This window comes from Empidonax traillii, unplaced genomic scaffold (assembly GCF_003031625.1).
Source record: "Empidonax traillii isolate 1590-97213 ecotype Southwest subspecies unplaced genomic scaffold, ASM303162v1 scaffold923:size341358, whole genome shotgun sequence".
In the NCBI taxonomy this organism is placed as follows: domain Eukaryota; kingdom Metazoa; phylum Chordata; class Aves; order Passeriformes; family Tyrannidae; genus Empidonax; species Empidonax traillii.
In genome coordinates, this window is record NW_020956116.1 from 134,450 (window position 1) to 150,278 (window position 15,829).

Consider the following 15,829-nt stretch of genomic DNA (forward strand, 5'->3'; position numbering starts at 1 on the left):
TGCAGGTGCTTTCCTACCAGAGCTCCGGAGGGGAACAGGTTTTAGTTCAGAGCTGAACCTGTTCCTGGGCCCAAACACAGTGAGGGGAGCAGGGCTGGCCCTTGCTCAGCCCCTGTGTCACCACAGCTGCTGCAACTGGAGTGTGAGCTGACCCTGCAAGCCAAAGCCCTAGGCAACACCCAGGTAGTGGGGCTGGGAGTGCCTGTGCAGCCCTGGCCCTGGGGAGTTTCTGCTGGACCAGCCTCCTGGGGTGATACTTTTCAATTTGCTTTCAGTCACTACATCGTTGCAGCAGAAGCTCTCAGAGGCCTTTGGTCTTGCCAGGGACCTTTGAATACAAGCTTTGGGAGCGCCCTATAGAGGGTAAGGAAACACTGCACCTCCAGTGCAAAGAGACAAAATGAACAGTCCATTGAGATAGTAGCAGAAATACATGTTTATGTGTGGATTACTGAGTGGTACAAGAATATGGGTTAACACAACCAGTTCCTCTGCACCCCAGCACCTCACATCTTCCCCACATGAAGATCTCTAGTGGAAATCACACAGAAAACTTCAGACCAAAAACCTCCTCACAGGTGTGAGGAGCTGTTCTTCCCTTCTCACCTTGGCCACAAAACACAGCACCCTCCAGGGAGTGACCAAGGGTGGCGGGGGGAGCCTGGATGAGCCCCAGGACACCCTCAGCCCCGTGGCTGCCACTGTGCCAGAGGCTTTGGCAGTCCCCAAGACTGGGACTGGGCAGCTGAGGCAGAGCCCTGTCTCAGCACATGGGGCAATAGCTGGCTGGTTCACACCATGGCTGGTGAGGTGCGAGGCTCCTCATCACTGAAGTCACCATAAAACACACATCAAGCCTTCCTTGGCGTTAATCTGAGGGATGCAGCTGCAGAGAGCCCTTTTCCATGTGTCCCTGTGGCACAGAGTGGGTGCCAGGGAGGTGTGGAGGCAGTACCTGGTGCCCAGGGACCCTGGCCTTGCCCCATGGCAGGGGTTGGGGTACCTCAGAGAGCACGAGGCCTGCCTCCTGCACCAGCTCAGGTGCCAGGATGGACCAGGGCTCTGGGCACTGGGTGATCCCAGAGGATGTTTTGGAAGATGCACCTTTGTGTTCACTCAGGCCAAGGTTTCCCTTGAGAGGGTCTAGAACCATGCTAAACCCACACATCTCTGTGGTGGACCCCAAGCACAATATCCAGAAACTCTGCTTTTTGGCTCTCTGACTCACAGGGGATCCAGATGCCCATGTTATGAGTATGTATGTATATGTGTGTTTATACTTATATATGCTTATATGACTATAGGAATACAGATGTACATGTTGTGTGTAGAGTGCCATATATGCCATATTTCAAGAGAGCAAGAGTGATAAAATACATGAAGTATTTCCTACCAGAAATATGATGGTTGGTGTCAGCCCGACAGTAAATACCTCTGGGCCTGTGGAAAGCTGGGCCATGGGCTGCATACAGGCATTGCCACCTTTCTGGGAGAGCCTACCCAAATAATTAGCCAAATGACCCTTCTACACAAACACAACTTCCAAAGAGCTCCAAAATGCTTCAGGGGCCAGATTTTATGGCCACCCCGTAGATCACCAGGAGCCCTCAAAGCAGACTTCCAGCATTTTAGCAGAAATTGAGCCGGGGGTGGGGGGAAACGGGATTTCCAGTAGAGCTGTTTTATCTCTCCTGAATCCAGCCTCCACCTTTCTTTTCTGCACATACGTACCTAAACACCTTCTCCCTGCCCCACGCATTGCTGTTGTAGCTACTGACATCTCAGGTTCTGATGGTGCATAGCAAGATAGCCTCCAGCAGCATCCCGACCTTATGGCATTGGTGGTGGCATTTAACTCTGAATCATGTGAGGGAATCTGGAAATAGCCGCCAAAGGATTAAGTAGAAATGAAAGATCTAGGTCTTTCTGCAGGGAAGCCTGTTGGGTTTTGCATTTCCGAGTCACACTGTAAAGAAGGAGCTTGAACATGCTGAACCCGCTTGTATTGACACCAGTTCACGGAGACTTTGGGAGAGTGCAGGGAGCACGGGCAGGCAGAGGTGGGGGGAGCACCATGCAGCAGCAGAGGGGCCGGCCAAGCTCCCCATCCCACGCCCAGCCCTGCTCCTGCCTCCCCATCTCTGAGCAGTGGGCACTGCTGGGGGACCCTTCTACTGCTCATGGGCTCCCTTGGGCTCTTTGGGGTCACCCAAGCCACCCCCTGCATTCACCCCTGCTGCTCCAGCATCAACTTTCCCAGACCTTTGGCTCCAGTGTTTAAAAAAAAAACAACACACAGGCACGTTTGTGACTGCCTCCATCCTTTCCCTGCCTCCCCACTCCTGCCTGGAAAACACAGCCCACTTCCTGCAGCTCGGGATGTATTTTTCTTCATCACCATAGTGACAATGTGTAAATATTTGGGGCTGGTGGGGTTTTGATCAGATTTTGAAAGACTTGAAGAGGCTGGCAAATCCGTTGTTTATGTTACTGCATTTTGCACGGAGTCCCATGACTTGCAGTGAGGCTGAGCAGCCCAGGGAAGGGGGCTGGTCTGGGATGCCTGGGGGCAGCACGGACATGGGTTACTTTGCTGGCATCTGTCAGGTTGCTGGCTGAAGAAGCTCCTTGCAACCCATGACCCTGTGGATGCTGCACCAGGAAACCATCATGGGGATGAAATGGAGGCCCCATGGAGCAGGGGTTCACTGCATTTGTCTCCAGGCTGAAATAGAATCCCAGCTGCTTTTCATGTATGCCCTTGCCCCATCCTCAGGTGTGATTTATTCTGTTAACAGTGGGCTGGCTTTGAATCATTAGAAAAGAGCTGGTCTTTTTAAAAACAGCCTATGGAATCAATCACGTCCTCGGCAGATGGGAGGAGACAGGAGAGAGAGGTGCAGGCTACACAAACTCAGCAGTTTGCATCTATTTAAGAATCCAGGGGTTTATTTTTCGTATTTCCAATGATGGGGTTTAGTTTGGGTTTGTCTTTTTGGGGTTGGTTTGGATTTTTCAAATTGGATCTGAACAGCTGCAATTGCAGCTTTTTTTCTCCCCAGCGTGACTTTCCTCCCTGCTCTGATCAGTGTTTGTGCAGAAGTATCACTGTGGCGTGCCTACTGCAGAGAGAAGCGACTGGAGCAAGAAACCCCTGCAGCAACCCCCGGAGCTGCCATCCCAGCACACCACAGACACCAGCCCTGCGAGGGCTGTGCACTGGCACTGGGACATGGCACAGGCTGTGGTCTGAGAGCTCAGGACATCGTGCAAAGGTTGGAGAGAGCGGGAGTGCTGGGTTGCTAAACAGTCCTGGTGTTTTGGACAAACAGGTCTTGTTTTATCCTCTTTGCTCTCTTTAGAGTGAAGCAAACAGGCTGTCTCAGCACTGACTCCCAAGCAGAGCTGCTGGGGAAGCGGTGCTGCAGGCTCGCTCTGCTCACCCCTCGTGCCTGCCAGGTACACCCTGTGGCTCCTGGTTCTGCCATACAGCCATCACTGCCATCCCTGCCATCCTGCCATCCCTGCTGTATGGCTGTCACACTGTCCCTGCCACGCCTCCATCCCTGTACAGCTGTCACTGTGCCTGCTGGTCGGCTGCTTCCTGAAGACAAGATGATGCCAATCAGGCAGTGGACACATCTCACCCTGCGCCTTGGCCAGGGAGGGAAGAACCTGTAGGGTACCTGCACAGTTTCAGCAGCACCCTGGGAAGTTGGGAGGGGGGAGCGAGCCTGGGCCAAATGAGCGATGCGGGCAAAACTGTGAGAAAAATTGTCATGTCCTAGCGAGTCCTAAGAAGGCAGAGTTGGCACCCCAGAGCCTCCCAGCTCTGCAGCGCCAGGGATGTGCTGGCTGCCCAAGTGGCTCCCGGTCACTGTGGACCTGGGGCTGCTCTGCCACCCTCCTGGGTCCCAACTCCAGGGAATTTCTGCGAATTGGTCTTTCGTGGGAGTGGAAAGAGGCGGGAAGAGAGGAAACACCAGGACATCTGACAATCCAAAGCATGGGGAGAGATGTTTAGCAACACCCCTGGGTGCTCTTCTAGGGTGGTATGAAGAAAGCAAAGCAGCTGCAGGAGAAGGGGCGGGTGTCTAGACAGAAGCAGCGGGGATGCCTTGCACAGCCCTGCCACATTGCTACTTGATTAACTCTTGATAAAACTCCGACCGCACAAATCTCGGCAGGGAGTCTTTCTCCATCAGGGCAAAGATCCTCTTCTGGGCCACGTCAAAGCTGGTTGGTGACGGCTCCACCAGGTTCTTCATGGTCACAGCCTTGGTGAAGTGGTCGATGTTCACCTATGATGGGAGTGTAAGAGGGATGGGGACCTTGCCTTTGGAGGGGTGGGTGATGGCATGTCCCCCCAACAGCCATGCAAAGGGTGTGGGGAGGCACTGAAGCAGGTTCTTTTCTCTGGAGGAATTATTAGTGGCAAAGGTGTAAGGATGAGGTCTGTCCTTCTGCAAAGCTAACTTGTGGAGGAGGATTACTGCGCATTGCTGTCCCTTATAATTAATGTGGGGAAAAGGAGGACAGGCATGCGTTGAAGTTGCCTATGGCAGGACACAGCCCAGCAGAGGCTGAGTATGCAAACAGGGGCACCAGGGCTGTGAAGGGTGGGAGAGCAGCACATGGGGATGGGCCTGCCCTTTGCAAACAGTACAGCCCTCCAAGCCCCTCAGCCATGGCATAAGGTGCCCTGCAGCCATCGCTCTCCTATGGGATGGAGGCCAACAGTGCAGCAGCCTCACCCCTCCCAGTACCATCTCCTGCCCCCTGGCCACTGACCTCTTTGGGTGCCTCCGTCTGGATGAACTCCTCATAGATCTTCTTGGCCTTCTCTGCCCTCTTCACAGGGGACTTGGTTTTCTTGTAGTCCTCACAGGCCACCCAAAACTCAGCATTCTCCTCGCTGAACTCGGAGCGCAGGAAGGTGAGGAAGCTGGCAAGCCCATCTGTGGGAGGGCAGAGCCCTTGCTGAGCACTGGCAGTGCCGGGGGGGACGAGCAACAGTGGGGGATGTGGAAAGAGAGGGGAGGTGACCGACCACAGGGGAATGTGAACTTACAGGGGTTTTGCAGGAGCTTCTCCAAGGAATCACGCCACTGCAGAGCCTCCTCTGGTGATGGCCTGAAGAGAGTAAAGAAAGCCTGGGTGGTCTATGCTTACCCCCCAGCCCCAGTCTGGGGTCCAGGATGTTAAATAATTCTTTTAAACATGCGGAGAAATGGAGTAACAATCTGCAGGGACTTGCAGAGTGAAGGCGATGGTCTGGGGATGAAATGGTGATGCTGCTGCATTGCAGCACGAGTGCCCTCCTCCTGGGGAGAGCCGAGTGCCAGGGAAGGTGAGGATGGGGCTGGGAAGGCGAATTCCCCCATTTTTGACCAGGGATGTGGCTGACCTGCAAAGTGAGTCCCCTCACAGGTCTCCTCCTTACCTCACTGCCTGTGCATGGGATGGTAGAGCAGGAGCTCTGCAGGCAGCTGGGATGCATCTCTATGTTTTCCTGCTGGGGTGGGGAAGGATGCTCCCTGCTGGCAGGGGGCACAGGGGCTTGGTCATTTGGCCCTGTGCTGCTGGTGCTGGGGTCAGCGCCCTCCACTCCCACAGCCTGCCTGCCCTGTTCCCACGCCCCAAGACAAGGCAGGACAATGGCCTCGGCTCCCTTCCCAGTGGAAACCTCCAGTGTTTTCCAGCTGCGAGGCTTTTCCTTTTTTTTTTTTTTTTTTTTTTTTTTTTACTATATTTTTGAATTTGACTGAAGAGTTTGGGGGGAGCTTTTAATTGTGGTTTTTTTCTGTTGTTTTATTTAAGCCCCAAGGAGTTTGGCCAAGCTGTCCTGGGCTCACAGGTCCCTCCCTGTGACCCACCAGGGCAATGCCTGGTGTTGGCTGCAAGGCAAGGGAAGCCCCTGTGCAACTTGTTTTGCTGCCACAAGAGCCATGTGTTGGGGCTGAAACCCCCTGGGTGAGCAGAGCATCCCAAGGAGCGTGGGCAGGACAGCTGCTGCAGTGGTGGGTCTGGGGGAAGTGCAGGTGCTGCTGCCCAGCCCTGCTGCCCATGTGGCTCCAGCACAGAGAGGGGAACAGTAGGAAAGCAAAGCTTGCTCAGGGTGGATACCTGGCCTCACTTGTCATCAGACTGGAGCAGTAAGGACCACAACAGAGGGTTCTGATTGTTCACTTTCTGGACCTCGAATTGCATTTGCACTTCTGTCAAGGACCAAAAGCTCTCCCTGTTCCTGCCAGGTGACTTCTCACCCCCTGTGAGGGGAGGCATCTCTGCAGTAACCCAACACAACCTAGATTTCCTGGAAACTACCAAATTCACATTTCCATTATCTGAATGTCCTAGGGATGATATTAACAGCAAGCGAGAGGCTGACAGGTGAATGATGATGAGGCTGCACAGCATTGCAGTGCAGGAGAAAACAACTCCTCCAGGCAGAGGGGAGAAGGATGTTCTCCGGTTTTCTGAAGGGACAGCTAATGGGGACAAATGTGTCTCAGTCACAGAGGCATCTGGGGCACGGCAGCTCTGTCTGCCCTGCTTGACCCAGGCAGCACTGTGGTGAGCAGTCACTGTGCCAGAAAGCCTCCCCCTGCATATCACCCACCACAGCCTGGATTAGCAGGCAAAATAGCTAATGTTTCATGTGCTTCAAGTAGTGTTGGTAAAACAGAGCCAATATTATACACCAGCTCAGTGCCAGAGAGCAGTGGCTCAGGACAAAGGCAATAAGGTGAGGAGGTGCCATCATCCCAGAGCTGCCCAGAGCCAGGCATCACACCATATGGTCACACACCCAGCTCAGGGACACGCTGCCATCCCAAGGCCAGATGGCTGTGAAGGCTGGCACCTCTGGGCTGAGGCAGGTGACTCAGAGAAGTCCAAGTGCCATATGCCTCTGGGAAAACCTTTATCCAATAACATGAAATCTCATAAAAAATAAATTGAGTTTCCATGGGAAATCTAGTTTCCATAGAGCTGTATTGCCTTCAGCATGCCTCATGCTGCCCTGACATAACTTCCTGAGCCTGCACTTAGCATGCAGGCCACGAAGAGCATGCCACAAGCTGCCTGCCACGCAGAGCCTCCTGTGCCCTCCCACAGCAGAGCTTCAGCTCCTCTGCGCCCCAAAAGGGCACATAACCACCCCACTGGCTGGGCACAGGTGCCAGCACAGCCCACCCCAGCACAGTACTCACTTCTGGGCCTTGGGCGGCTTCTCCGGCTTCTCGGGGTAGGGGATGATGAAGTCAATGGCTGAGTCGTGCTTCTGGATCAGCGTGCCCAGCTTCGTCTTGATCTCCTTGGCCCTGCGTGAGGGAAGGAGCAGAGACAGGTCAGGCAGAGGAATGGGGCAATGGGGACAGTCACAGTCCCTGCCCTGTACAGCCACTTGTGGAGTAAAAAGCTCTGTAATTACTTACAGATGAACAAATGTACCCGAATGTTGTAAAGGCTGTGCCTGGCTGTTGTTTTTCAAACCGGGTGCTCTGCATTAGCGGCAGCTCTTGATCTTGATCTCCTCGCTCTATCCCCATCTGCGGCTGGGATAATTGTATCAGCAGAGCTGGCGGGCTGCTCTGATGGTGAATTAGGGACCTGTGTGCAGCACTCAGTCTCTATAGTGATGAGCCTGAAGAAGTGCTGGCAAGGAGGTGGAGGAGCTGTCTGTGGAGAGGAGGCTGTGCGGGTGCCATGCTGGGCTGCACGGCAGTGCCTGCCCCGCCGAGCCCTGTCCCACCCTGTTGCCTGCCAGCCCTGCACTGCCAGTGGCATTCAGAGCAGGACACCCTCACAGATACATATATATATATATATGTGTAGGGTAATATATAAGCCTTATATCTGCAATGGGAAAGGTCCTGCAAATTGACACTTTCTGGATGCTGCCTTCCCTTGGGCAGAGGGGCAGGAATGGTTTCATCAGGTGTTGAAATACTCTGACTGCCAAAGGCTGTGTGTCAGTTCCCCTCCCCAAGGCCACGTCCCAGACCTCTGTTTGGAACAAGCAGAAACAAGAGGGGTCCTGAGGCTTGACAGCAGGCCCAGATGTCTCCCAAAACATTCGCTTTTGTGCAATACAATTTGCAATGAGGTCCTAGCCATCTAAAACTGCTGCAGCTCAGTGGTGGCAGCAAAACCAAGCTAAGCTTTTGCAAGGAACACTGAGGTGTGCTGTATAAGAGTGAAGAAATAAAGGGGTGAAAACAGACACCCCAAGCCCCATCTTTGCAGGGCAAGACTCTTCCCTGACACAGCAACGTTTGGTGGCTTCCAGGTCATCTTGTTGGTACAGGAGGTGAAGGAGAGCCTGCTCCTCACAGGCTGGCTGGGCTGGGCTGAGCTTTCGGCATGGTCGGCAAAGCAGGACTGTAGATCCTTGGCTTCAGGGCTCCCTACAATTTTCCTCTCTGCTGTTTATTTTCACAAGCCCTCTGTGGATGATCACTCCCTTGCTATGTCTGCTATTTTATTGCAATTCCTTTAATTTTTTTCCCTCCCTGTAAAACTCTCTCGTGTTTTACTTTCCACCCGCCAGTCCCCATCGGTGACTTTCTGAGACCCAGAGCAGGGGTCTCTGCTCTGCTCTGCTCCCTGCCAGATGCCCCCCACTTCTGTGAAGAAATCTACCTCTAGCCAGCCACCCTTGCATGCAAGCACACAGCAAGGCCAACCAGAGTGAGCAGCCCAGCTTGGTGCTGCATGGACCGCTCGCCGTGGGTGTACAGCACGGGGCATCACACACCCAGAAACCCAACTGTTTTCATGGAAAACGTCAGCAGCTACAGGGACAGTTTCCATTGCTAGTGCTTCTGAGAAAACTTGAATCTTGGAAAGAGCAGGACCTCAGGCAAAGGGTGATGAGGTCGCCGTGCTCCCACACTGAGGTGTCTGGGACAGAGATGATGCTGTGCACCGTTTGTCCTGCTCCCTCTGATAAATAAATAAAATGCAGATAAATGCCTGGAGCTGGAGCTGGCTCCTGATGTCCAATACCTGGGACTGGCTCTCCTGAAAGCCTCAGGTCTCCTTTGGCAACTTCCTGGCCACCAGAGCCATGCTGGGACATCCATGGCATGTCCCTGACCAAAAGGGATGGCACAGCTGCCACGATGGGGAGCAGGTGAAGTGGGCAAGGAGCTGCAGCCCCATTAGCAACAAAGCAATGGGTGGGTGCAGAGGATGCCCCAGGAAAGCTGTTGGGGCAGGACAGGCTCTCCCTTGGCTCTGCTTTCCCAGACATCTGTGCTGGGGGCACAGGAAGGGCACACATGGGTTCAGGGAGAATCTCTCAAAGAGGGGCTGAGCAGAAATGCTGGCTGCCACCACATGTCTCTCCCTGCCACAGCCCAACACTAGGGAGGGCAGAGCTGAGAATGTTGCCATGGCCAACCCACTGCCAGTGCTGGGTGCTATGCACCAGGGACAGTCCCTTCTGGGAAACTGGACCATGTGCCTGATCATGGGGGGGTACCGTGTAGGCAGGGAGATAACACGAGCTGTGCTGGAAGCAGGGGCACCAACAGTCAAATCTAGCCCATGGTGACCTAAGGAGGTGGGAGGACAGGACCAGTACTCTGTTGCTGTTTGAACAGGCCCAGGGGACACCTGTGCCCTGGTGCAGATGAGCCAACCCGTGCACAGGGTTTGGATGCAGTTGATGGCAGTTTCATACAGCAGCAGGTAGTCTCCCGGATAACCCTCAGAGCTGGTTCAAAGTCCTTCTCTCGAATTCCCATCCTCTGACAGTGACTTATGGCCAACATCTGTCAGGCTCAAAGGGCACTGACAGGCCCTAATGGCCCTGAGCAGCTCCAGCTGAGCCCCACACCCTGCACATTAATGGGGCTCCATTTAAGCTCAGCCTCAGGGCCCCCTCCTCTCAGGCTGTGCCCTGCATTGGTGTTAGACCTCTATTGCAGCCCCACTGCCTGGTGCTCCCGATGGGACTCCTCAGATGGCTCCATCCTGTTCCATCCCGTGGTGCTGTCAATGGACCACCAGTGGCTGCCCACCCCGCTGGAGCCCTGCAAGTCCTGGTGTGGGGACAGCAGCAAAAACCTTCCCCCCCTGCACTGGAGCAAGTCTGGGCCGTGGGACCTTCATGAAATCCATGGAGACAGCAAAGGTGAGGAAGGTTGCTAAAAGGAAGTGAAACGACTGGAGTGAGCTGAGAGCCTGCAGGTTGAAGGAGAGAAGAGCTATTTAAAGACACCATCCTGGCGTCCGCCAGCAGATGGATTACAAGCTTTCAAGCAAGGCTTCAGCAAAGGCTAAACAGCAGGGTAAAAAAGGCAGTTATAAACAAAAAGGCATCCTTAAAAAAAAACCAGCTATGGCTGAGTGAGAAAGAGCAAGAGGACCGTAAACGGTGGAAGGTTAAGTGTGAGAACAGATGGGAGAATGCCAAGAAAAAGTCTGAGAAACAGCTTCCAAGAAGCATTAATAGAAAATATGGGCTCTGTCAAACACATCAAGAGCAAGAAGGCTGCTGGAGAGGGCCAGGAGAGACTCCAGCTTTAAAAACAAAACAAAAATAGAAGCTTAAAAGGAGTTAAAGCTACAGCTGAAAGTTAAAGGTGCTGCTGTGCCCAAGGGCAGGAAGGTGTCAGAGGAAATGCCCCTTGAGGGGAAAAAGGCTCCAGAGGGGATTCAAGGAACCATAAAGCTGCAAGTGTGATGCTGTATGGGTACGTCAGTGGCAGCTGTGTCAGATCTGTGGTGGACACATGGACAAATATGGTCTATTGGAGAGAAGTCAAGGCAGCTCTGGCCGTAGGAAGAGATTCCTTTCAACCTATCATTCTTCTCTGAAGAGGCCAGCAACCACGTTCTATGGGGAGTCAGGGGATAACAGCCCCTTGGGTCTTCAGGGGACTTTGGGTGGGCTTTCCAGACCCCAGGCAGCCACACAGGGGGAAGGCCATCTCATGGATGACAGCGTGGGAAAGGTAGCACACAACTGTGGGGAGGGTGCTATGGGAGCACAGGCTAGGACCGTGCTGTTAAACATCACATGTGTGGGGCGAAGGGGGTCAGTGGCCGAGGAGCAGATATTGCACTGCCCGGGTATGGCACTCAGGGACAAATTACGAGGAACTGTGGGAAGATCTCGAGAGACTGGCAGTGGAGCACTGTTAGGATGCCTCATAAAGCAATGCAAAGTGATGTGTGGGGGACAAACACAGTCCTGACTCTGTGTATAAAAGTGTAAGTGAAGCTGTCTTCAGGAGCAAGGATTTGAGGGCACAGCAGGTGAAAGCATCAGCATAGCAACGGGGGGGAGGGGGAATCTTTATTCAGAAAATGTAGTATTAGAAAGCGTCAGCAGAGTGAAAACAAAGGGGACAGCAGAACAGAAACACGTGGATTACCTACACCTGGAAGAGTGCTGCCTGTGGCACAGGAGGCTGCAGGGGAGCAGGCAATGGAGTCACAAGGATGGCCCAAAGGCACATTTCCAACAACAAAACTGTCACAGCCCCATGCTCCTATTTGTGCCTGTGATGGGAATTTGCCTTGCTTTTGGGCAAGCAGCATCAGACCCCCATGCCATAACTTCAGCTGGAGCTCCCCCCAGGACAGTGAATGTCCTCTCATTCTCATCCAAAAACCAGTGCTATTGCATTTGCAGCCATGAGGGAATCCTCACTGGGGGATTCACATACACAGTCTTTTCCCAAGCTTCCTCTTTAGGTAAAGCATCAGGTGCCCTGATGCCGCAGGGAGCCCCCAGATTCCAATCACTATGGAAATGGCTGGGGGTTGGAGCTTGCTGTGACTCCAAAGAGGGTTGAGAACAGCCTGGGAGGCAGCACCAGCACCATCAGGGGCAGGTTTTGAGGCAAGCACTCGGGTGGGTAGGCATGAAGATGAGGATGGGTGCCACAAGGCGGGCAGAGCTGGTGCTCTGCATGGAAATGAGCCTCGTGAGAGAGGCCAGGTCTGGCTAATCCGCGTGAGAGCAAGACGCCCGCAGTTAAAGAGGATTTTGAAGCACTTGTGAGCCAGGGCTGGTTTTGCCTCAGAAAGGCAAAACATCTTTTCTGCTTTTTTCCTCCTCCCCTCCTCCGTGTTTTGCAAATATTAAGATCTGACGACAACGCACTCCTGCTCAGAGCAGCAGAGGTGAAGGGGTGGGTTTGGGGCAGCCCAAACTCACTCAGCAGAGACGTTCCCAAGTCAGAGTGGGTAGTTTGGGACCGAATCACCACTCACCCCGCTAAGGGTTCCAGCCACTTGCAGCACCCACTGAGCCGCCCCCAGAAAGCCTCCCTTCCCTCCCAGTTCAGAGCTGGATAATCCCAGTCCCCATATGAGATGTTCATCACGGGGACACGCTTAAGGAAGAGCCCCCGTGCCTCCAGCTGCCCCGGCAGAACCCTGCGAGGAGGCAGCCCCCTGTCATCCTGGCCGCTCTCACCTCTCCAGGCACGTGTGGGGCAGCGCTGCTAATCCCTTGCACATCTTGGCAGGCTGTAGTTTCCTCGAGCTGTGAGAAGAATGTGAGTGATGGCTAAACCACGCAGCAGTGGCTCCGTCTGCAGCCCAGCTCCCCACTCTCGTTCCTATATAGCACTGGGAGCTGGACCCCTGCCAGCCCTGTAACCAATGCCGGCCAGCCTGCTGCAGCTGGCCCCGGCCCCAGCGGCTTCTGGATTTTGTTTTCTCTCTCAAAGCTCACACAGGAGGAAAAAAGAAATGTGTTTTTTCTGGGGTGATATCAGGTAATCAAATTGGAAGGGCCAAGCTGCTGTCTTGGGGGGCTTCAGGAAGCCCACAGCCCTTCTTTTAACAACATATCCATCTCCAGGTCAGTATTTAGAAGAACCAGGTAGAAATGCTTCATTCAAGTGAGGGTTTTTTCCAATGAAAAAGAGTACTTTCAGAAAAATGAAAGTTCTCATGAGAAGTCTTGCTGTTGATTTAAAGGCTGTGGGCAATGTCAAAGCATCCACAGCTTCAAAAGTGGCTATTGGCTGGTGGATAACTGAATTTTGTGCCAGAACAAGTTCATTTTCATGTAAGCTTGAAAAAATAAGTCTTTTCATCATAGCAAATGTTCTGGTTTTATCTAACAGTGACACTTTGATGAGTCCAAAAACATCCGCAGTGTGATTTTTCTCCCAGCCTCAGCCAGGCACTCAGGCACAGTGTAGGTGCAACACCAACAAGTGAGGCTGCCTGCTGAGGGGCAGCTCATGGCAAACAGGGGCCAGCCTGGCTCCAAGGGGTCCCACAGCCAAAGATCTGGCTGGCTGGCCCCCCTCATGGCTGCTCAGGGGGAGGATGATCTACAGCCAGCAGCTGTAAAGGAGTCACTCCTAGCACAGCTTAGCAGCACTTGGAGTGGTGAGGGTGACCACAACTAGCCCTGAAAACCTGCCGTGTGCCTGGCCATGACCTTGCTGTCTGGGTGACTGTGAAAATGTGCATGAGTGCCTTGTTTAACACTCAGAGCTGGGAATAGGAACCTCGCTCCCAACCTAGCTGTCCACACCCTGGGGCACTAACGACCATCACTGCCCTGACCAGCCCCACCTGCCCTCCCAGCCTGGGGCTGCATTTAAGCTCAGCCCTAGACCACCTTTTGCTCTTTGAGTTGTGTCAGAGCTGTGCATGTTTCTGTTTTCCAGCTGGATTTTGGACCTGTTCTGGGACTGTGCAGTTGGACACTGTCTGCGTTTCACCGTGTGATTGCAGTAAGTGAAAGCTGGAAGTCTGCTGGAAACTGTGCCTCCCTGGAGAGCTTGGGCTGGCTTTGTACTGGTTTGTAATGGAAACTGAATGAAAAAAAAAGTACAGCCTACAGTTTCAGAGGATTAGATGCTTGAATGATGTTTGCCTGGGCTTGGGCTTGACTAGAGCCCCCCAGATGTACCCAGGCAGGGGTGACAGATGTGGGGTCTTGCTGGGGTGGGCTGCCCCTTCCCACTGCTGGCATTGAGGTGCTCATCAGCCTCTCCTGTGTCTTGCAGAGGGGGTAAGGAAACTCTGGCAGCTGCAGAGGATGGAGGTCTACTCCTTCCCAGGCTGCTATCATTCTGTGCTTTTCCCAGAGGAATCAGGAGGAAGGTCTTTTATTAGCATGGAGGTACCTCACCCAGTGACTCCAAGTCCCAGCAGTTGGAGTGCAGCCTCTGCTCTCCAAAAGAATGCAGCCTTGCAAGCTCTGCCCTCTTGCTGGGCTGTACCAGTACTCTGGGGTCAGATAGCATGTCAGGACCCTAGGATATCACCAGGATGTCACTGAGTGCCACGACAGTGCTTGCTGGCTTTGAAAATGTCCTTTGAAGCATGATGCTGTTTGTAGGATGCTTTGCCAGCTGTCCAGGCACCCCCCGACTCAGAGAGGAGCTGGTCGCGGTGTGGGCTGGGTGAGAGGTGCCGGCAGTTCTCACAGCTCGGGACTGGGAAGGACAGCAGGGCCGTGGGACTGCATGGAAACCCCCACAGCCCCACGCTCACTGCTGAGCCACTGGGAATGCAGTTATTTCTTCTCATTAATCTTCAGTAACAAAGTCAGCATTGGAATCCCGGGAGGACTTGGGTCTGTGGGACCAGGAGGTTTGTGTGAATGCTGTCCAGGAGACACTGAGCACCCTTCTGTGCTCTCCTCCCAGCTGCAGCCAGGGCTACACACCCCTGGAAAGCAGAGAGACGTGCCAGGCATGCCAGGGGCATGGCCCCATCTCTGCAGACCTCCAAGCCCACTCCTGTGGCTCTGCCGTAGTTCAGTGACTGATGCTCTGTGATCTCTTCCACAGCCCTAGGGTGGGGGTTTAATGAGTGCGCAGAGCAAACTGGGGAACTGAGGTCCAAAATGTGTGAGGAAATTCCATGCAAGAGGGTGATAAGGAAGTGTGGTGGGATTGCAGTTGTGCATTTGAATGGAGACTTATCTGAAACACTGAAGAAGAAACTGTGTGCCCCTTGAGCAGAGATAAGGGTTACACAGAAATAGCTTGCGTTTTCCACAGACCTTTGTCCAGCAATAAATGTTTGTTTCGTGTGTTTCAAGGCTTTGGAGTGCTAGGAAAATATTTCCAGTAAGAAACTACACAGACCTTCCTTTTCTTCCCACGACAGCCTAATTTCTTTAAGAGCCCTTCTGGGAGAGCTTTTTGGAGATCCAAGTGCACTCTGAGGACCAGATTGTCTTGTGTACACAATGGCTGGTTTCCTCCAAGAGTGCTCTGGGCTTGTGTCTTGCAACTGCTCCCTCAAAAGCCATGTGGAATCTCCCACTATACCACATTTATCCTGCGCCCTGTTATTTCCAGACTTTATTATCCTTTCTAACAACATGCCTTTTATAGAAGGCAGCCTAGCTGCTTTGTAGTTTCCGGGTTCCCACTGGAACTTTTTAAAAACTAGTGTCATATTTAACAATGTTGACTTTTTGGTAAAGGGATCACTGCAATTCTCACCCAGGAGAGTATTTGGCAATTCATCTGAGTGCTCCTTCTGGCAGACTTTTAACCATGTGTTCTAAAAATGGGGTTACAAATATTTTTTTTTCCCCTTCGTGCTTTGGGACAACCATGTAAATATGTGTCCCCTATGGAAGGATGCTAGTGTGAGCTCCTTCACAGCAAAGGGCAGTGCAAGTAATTCCTCAAGTCTTCCTGTGATGGCTCTTTTCTTCCTATAGAGCCCAATCACATCCTGTCCCTCAGACTCTCTTTCTGCTTCTCACAGTCATAATTCATTTTTATGCCTTTAGGATGCTTTCTTCAAGTCTTCTGTGGCTTGTCTTTTACCTGTAAGTTTCCAGAGCTTGCATTCTTTTTTCAGTTTCTCTTCTGTATGC

General features: G+C 53.0%; 1 protein-coding gene across 1 annotated transcript; it reads right to left on the minus strand.

Annotated features, from left to right (window-relative positions):
* Positions 1 to 412: 412 nt before the first annotated feature.
* Positions 413 to 12,573, minus strand: RGS5 (regulator of G protein signaling 5). Its single transcript, XM_027902945.1, has 5 exons — positions 12,440 to 12,573; positions 7,215 to 7,325; positions 5,072 to 5,133; positions 4,792 to 4,958; positions 413 to 4,301 (listed from the first exon to the last, which is right to left on the minus strand). Exons 1-5 carry the CDS (start codon positions 12,481 to 12,483, stop codon positions 4,140 to 4,142), a joined length of 546 nt encoding a protein of 181 aa, XP_027758746.1. The 5' UTR covers positions 12,484 to 12,573; the 3' UTR covers positions 413 to 4,139.
* Positions 12,574 to 15,829: the final 3,256 nt, after the last annotated feature.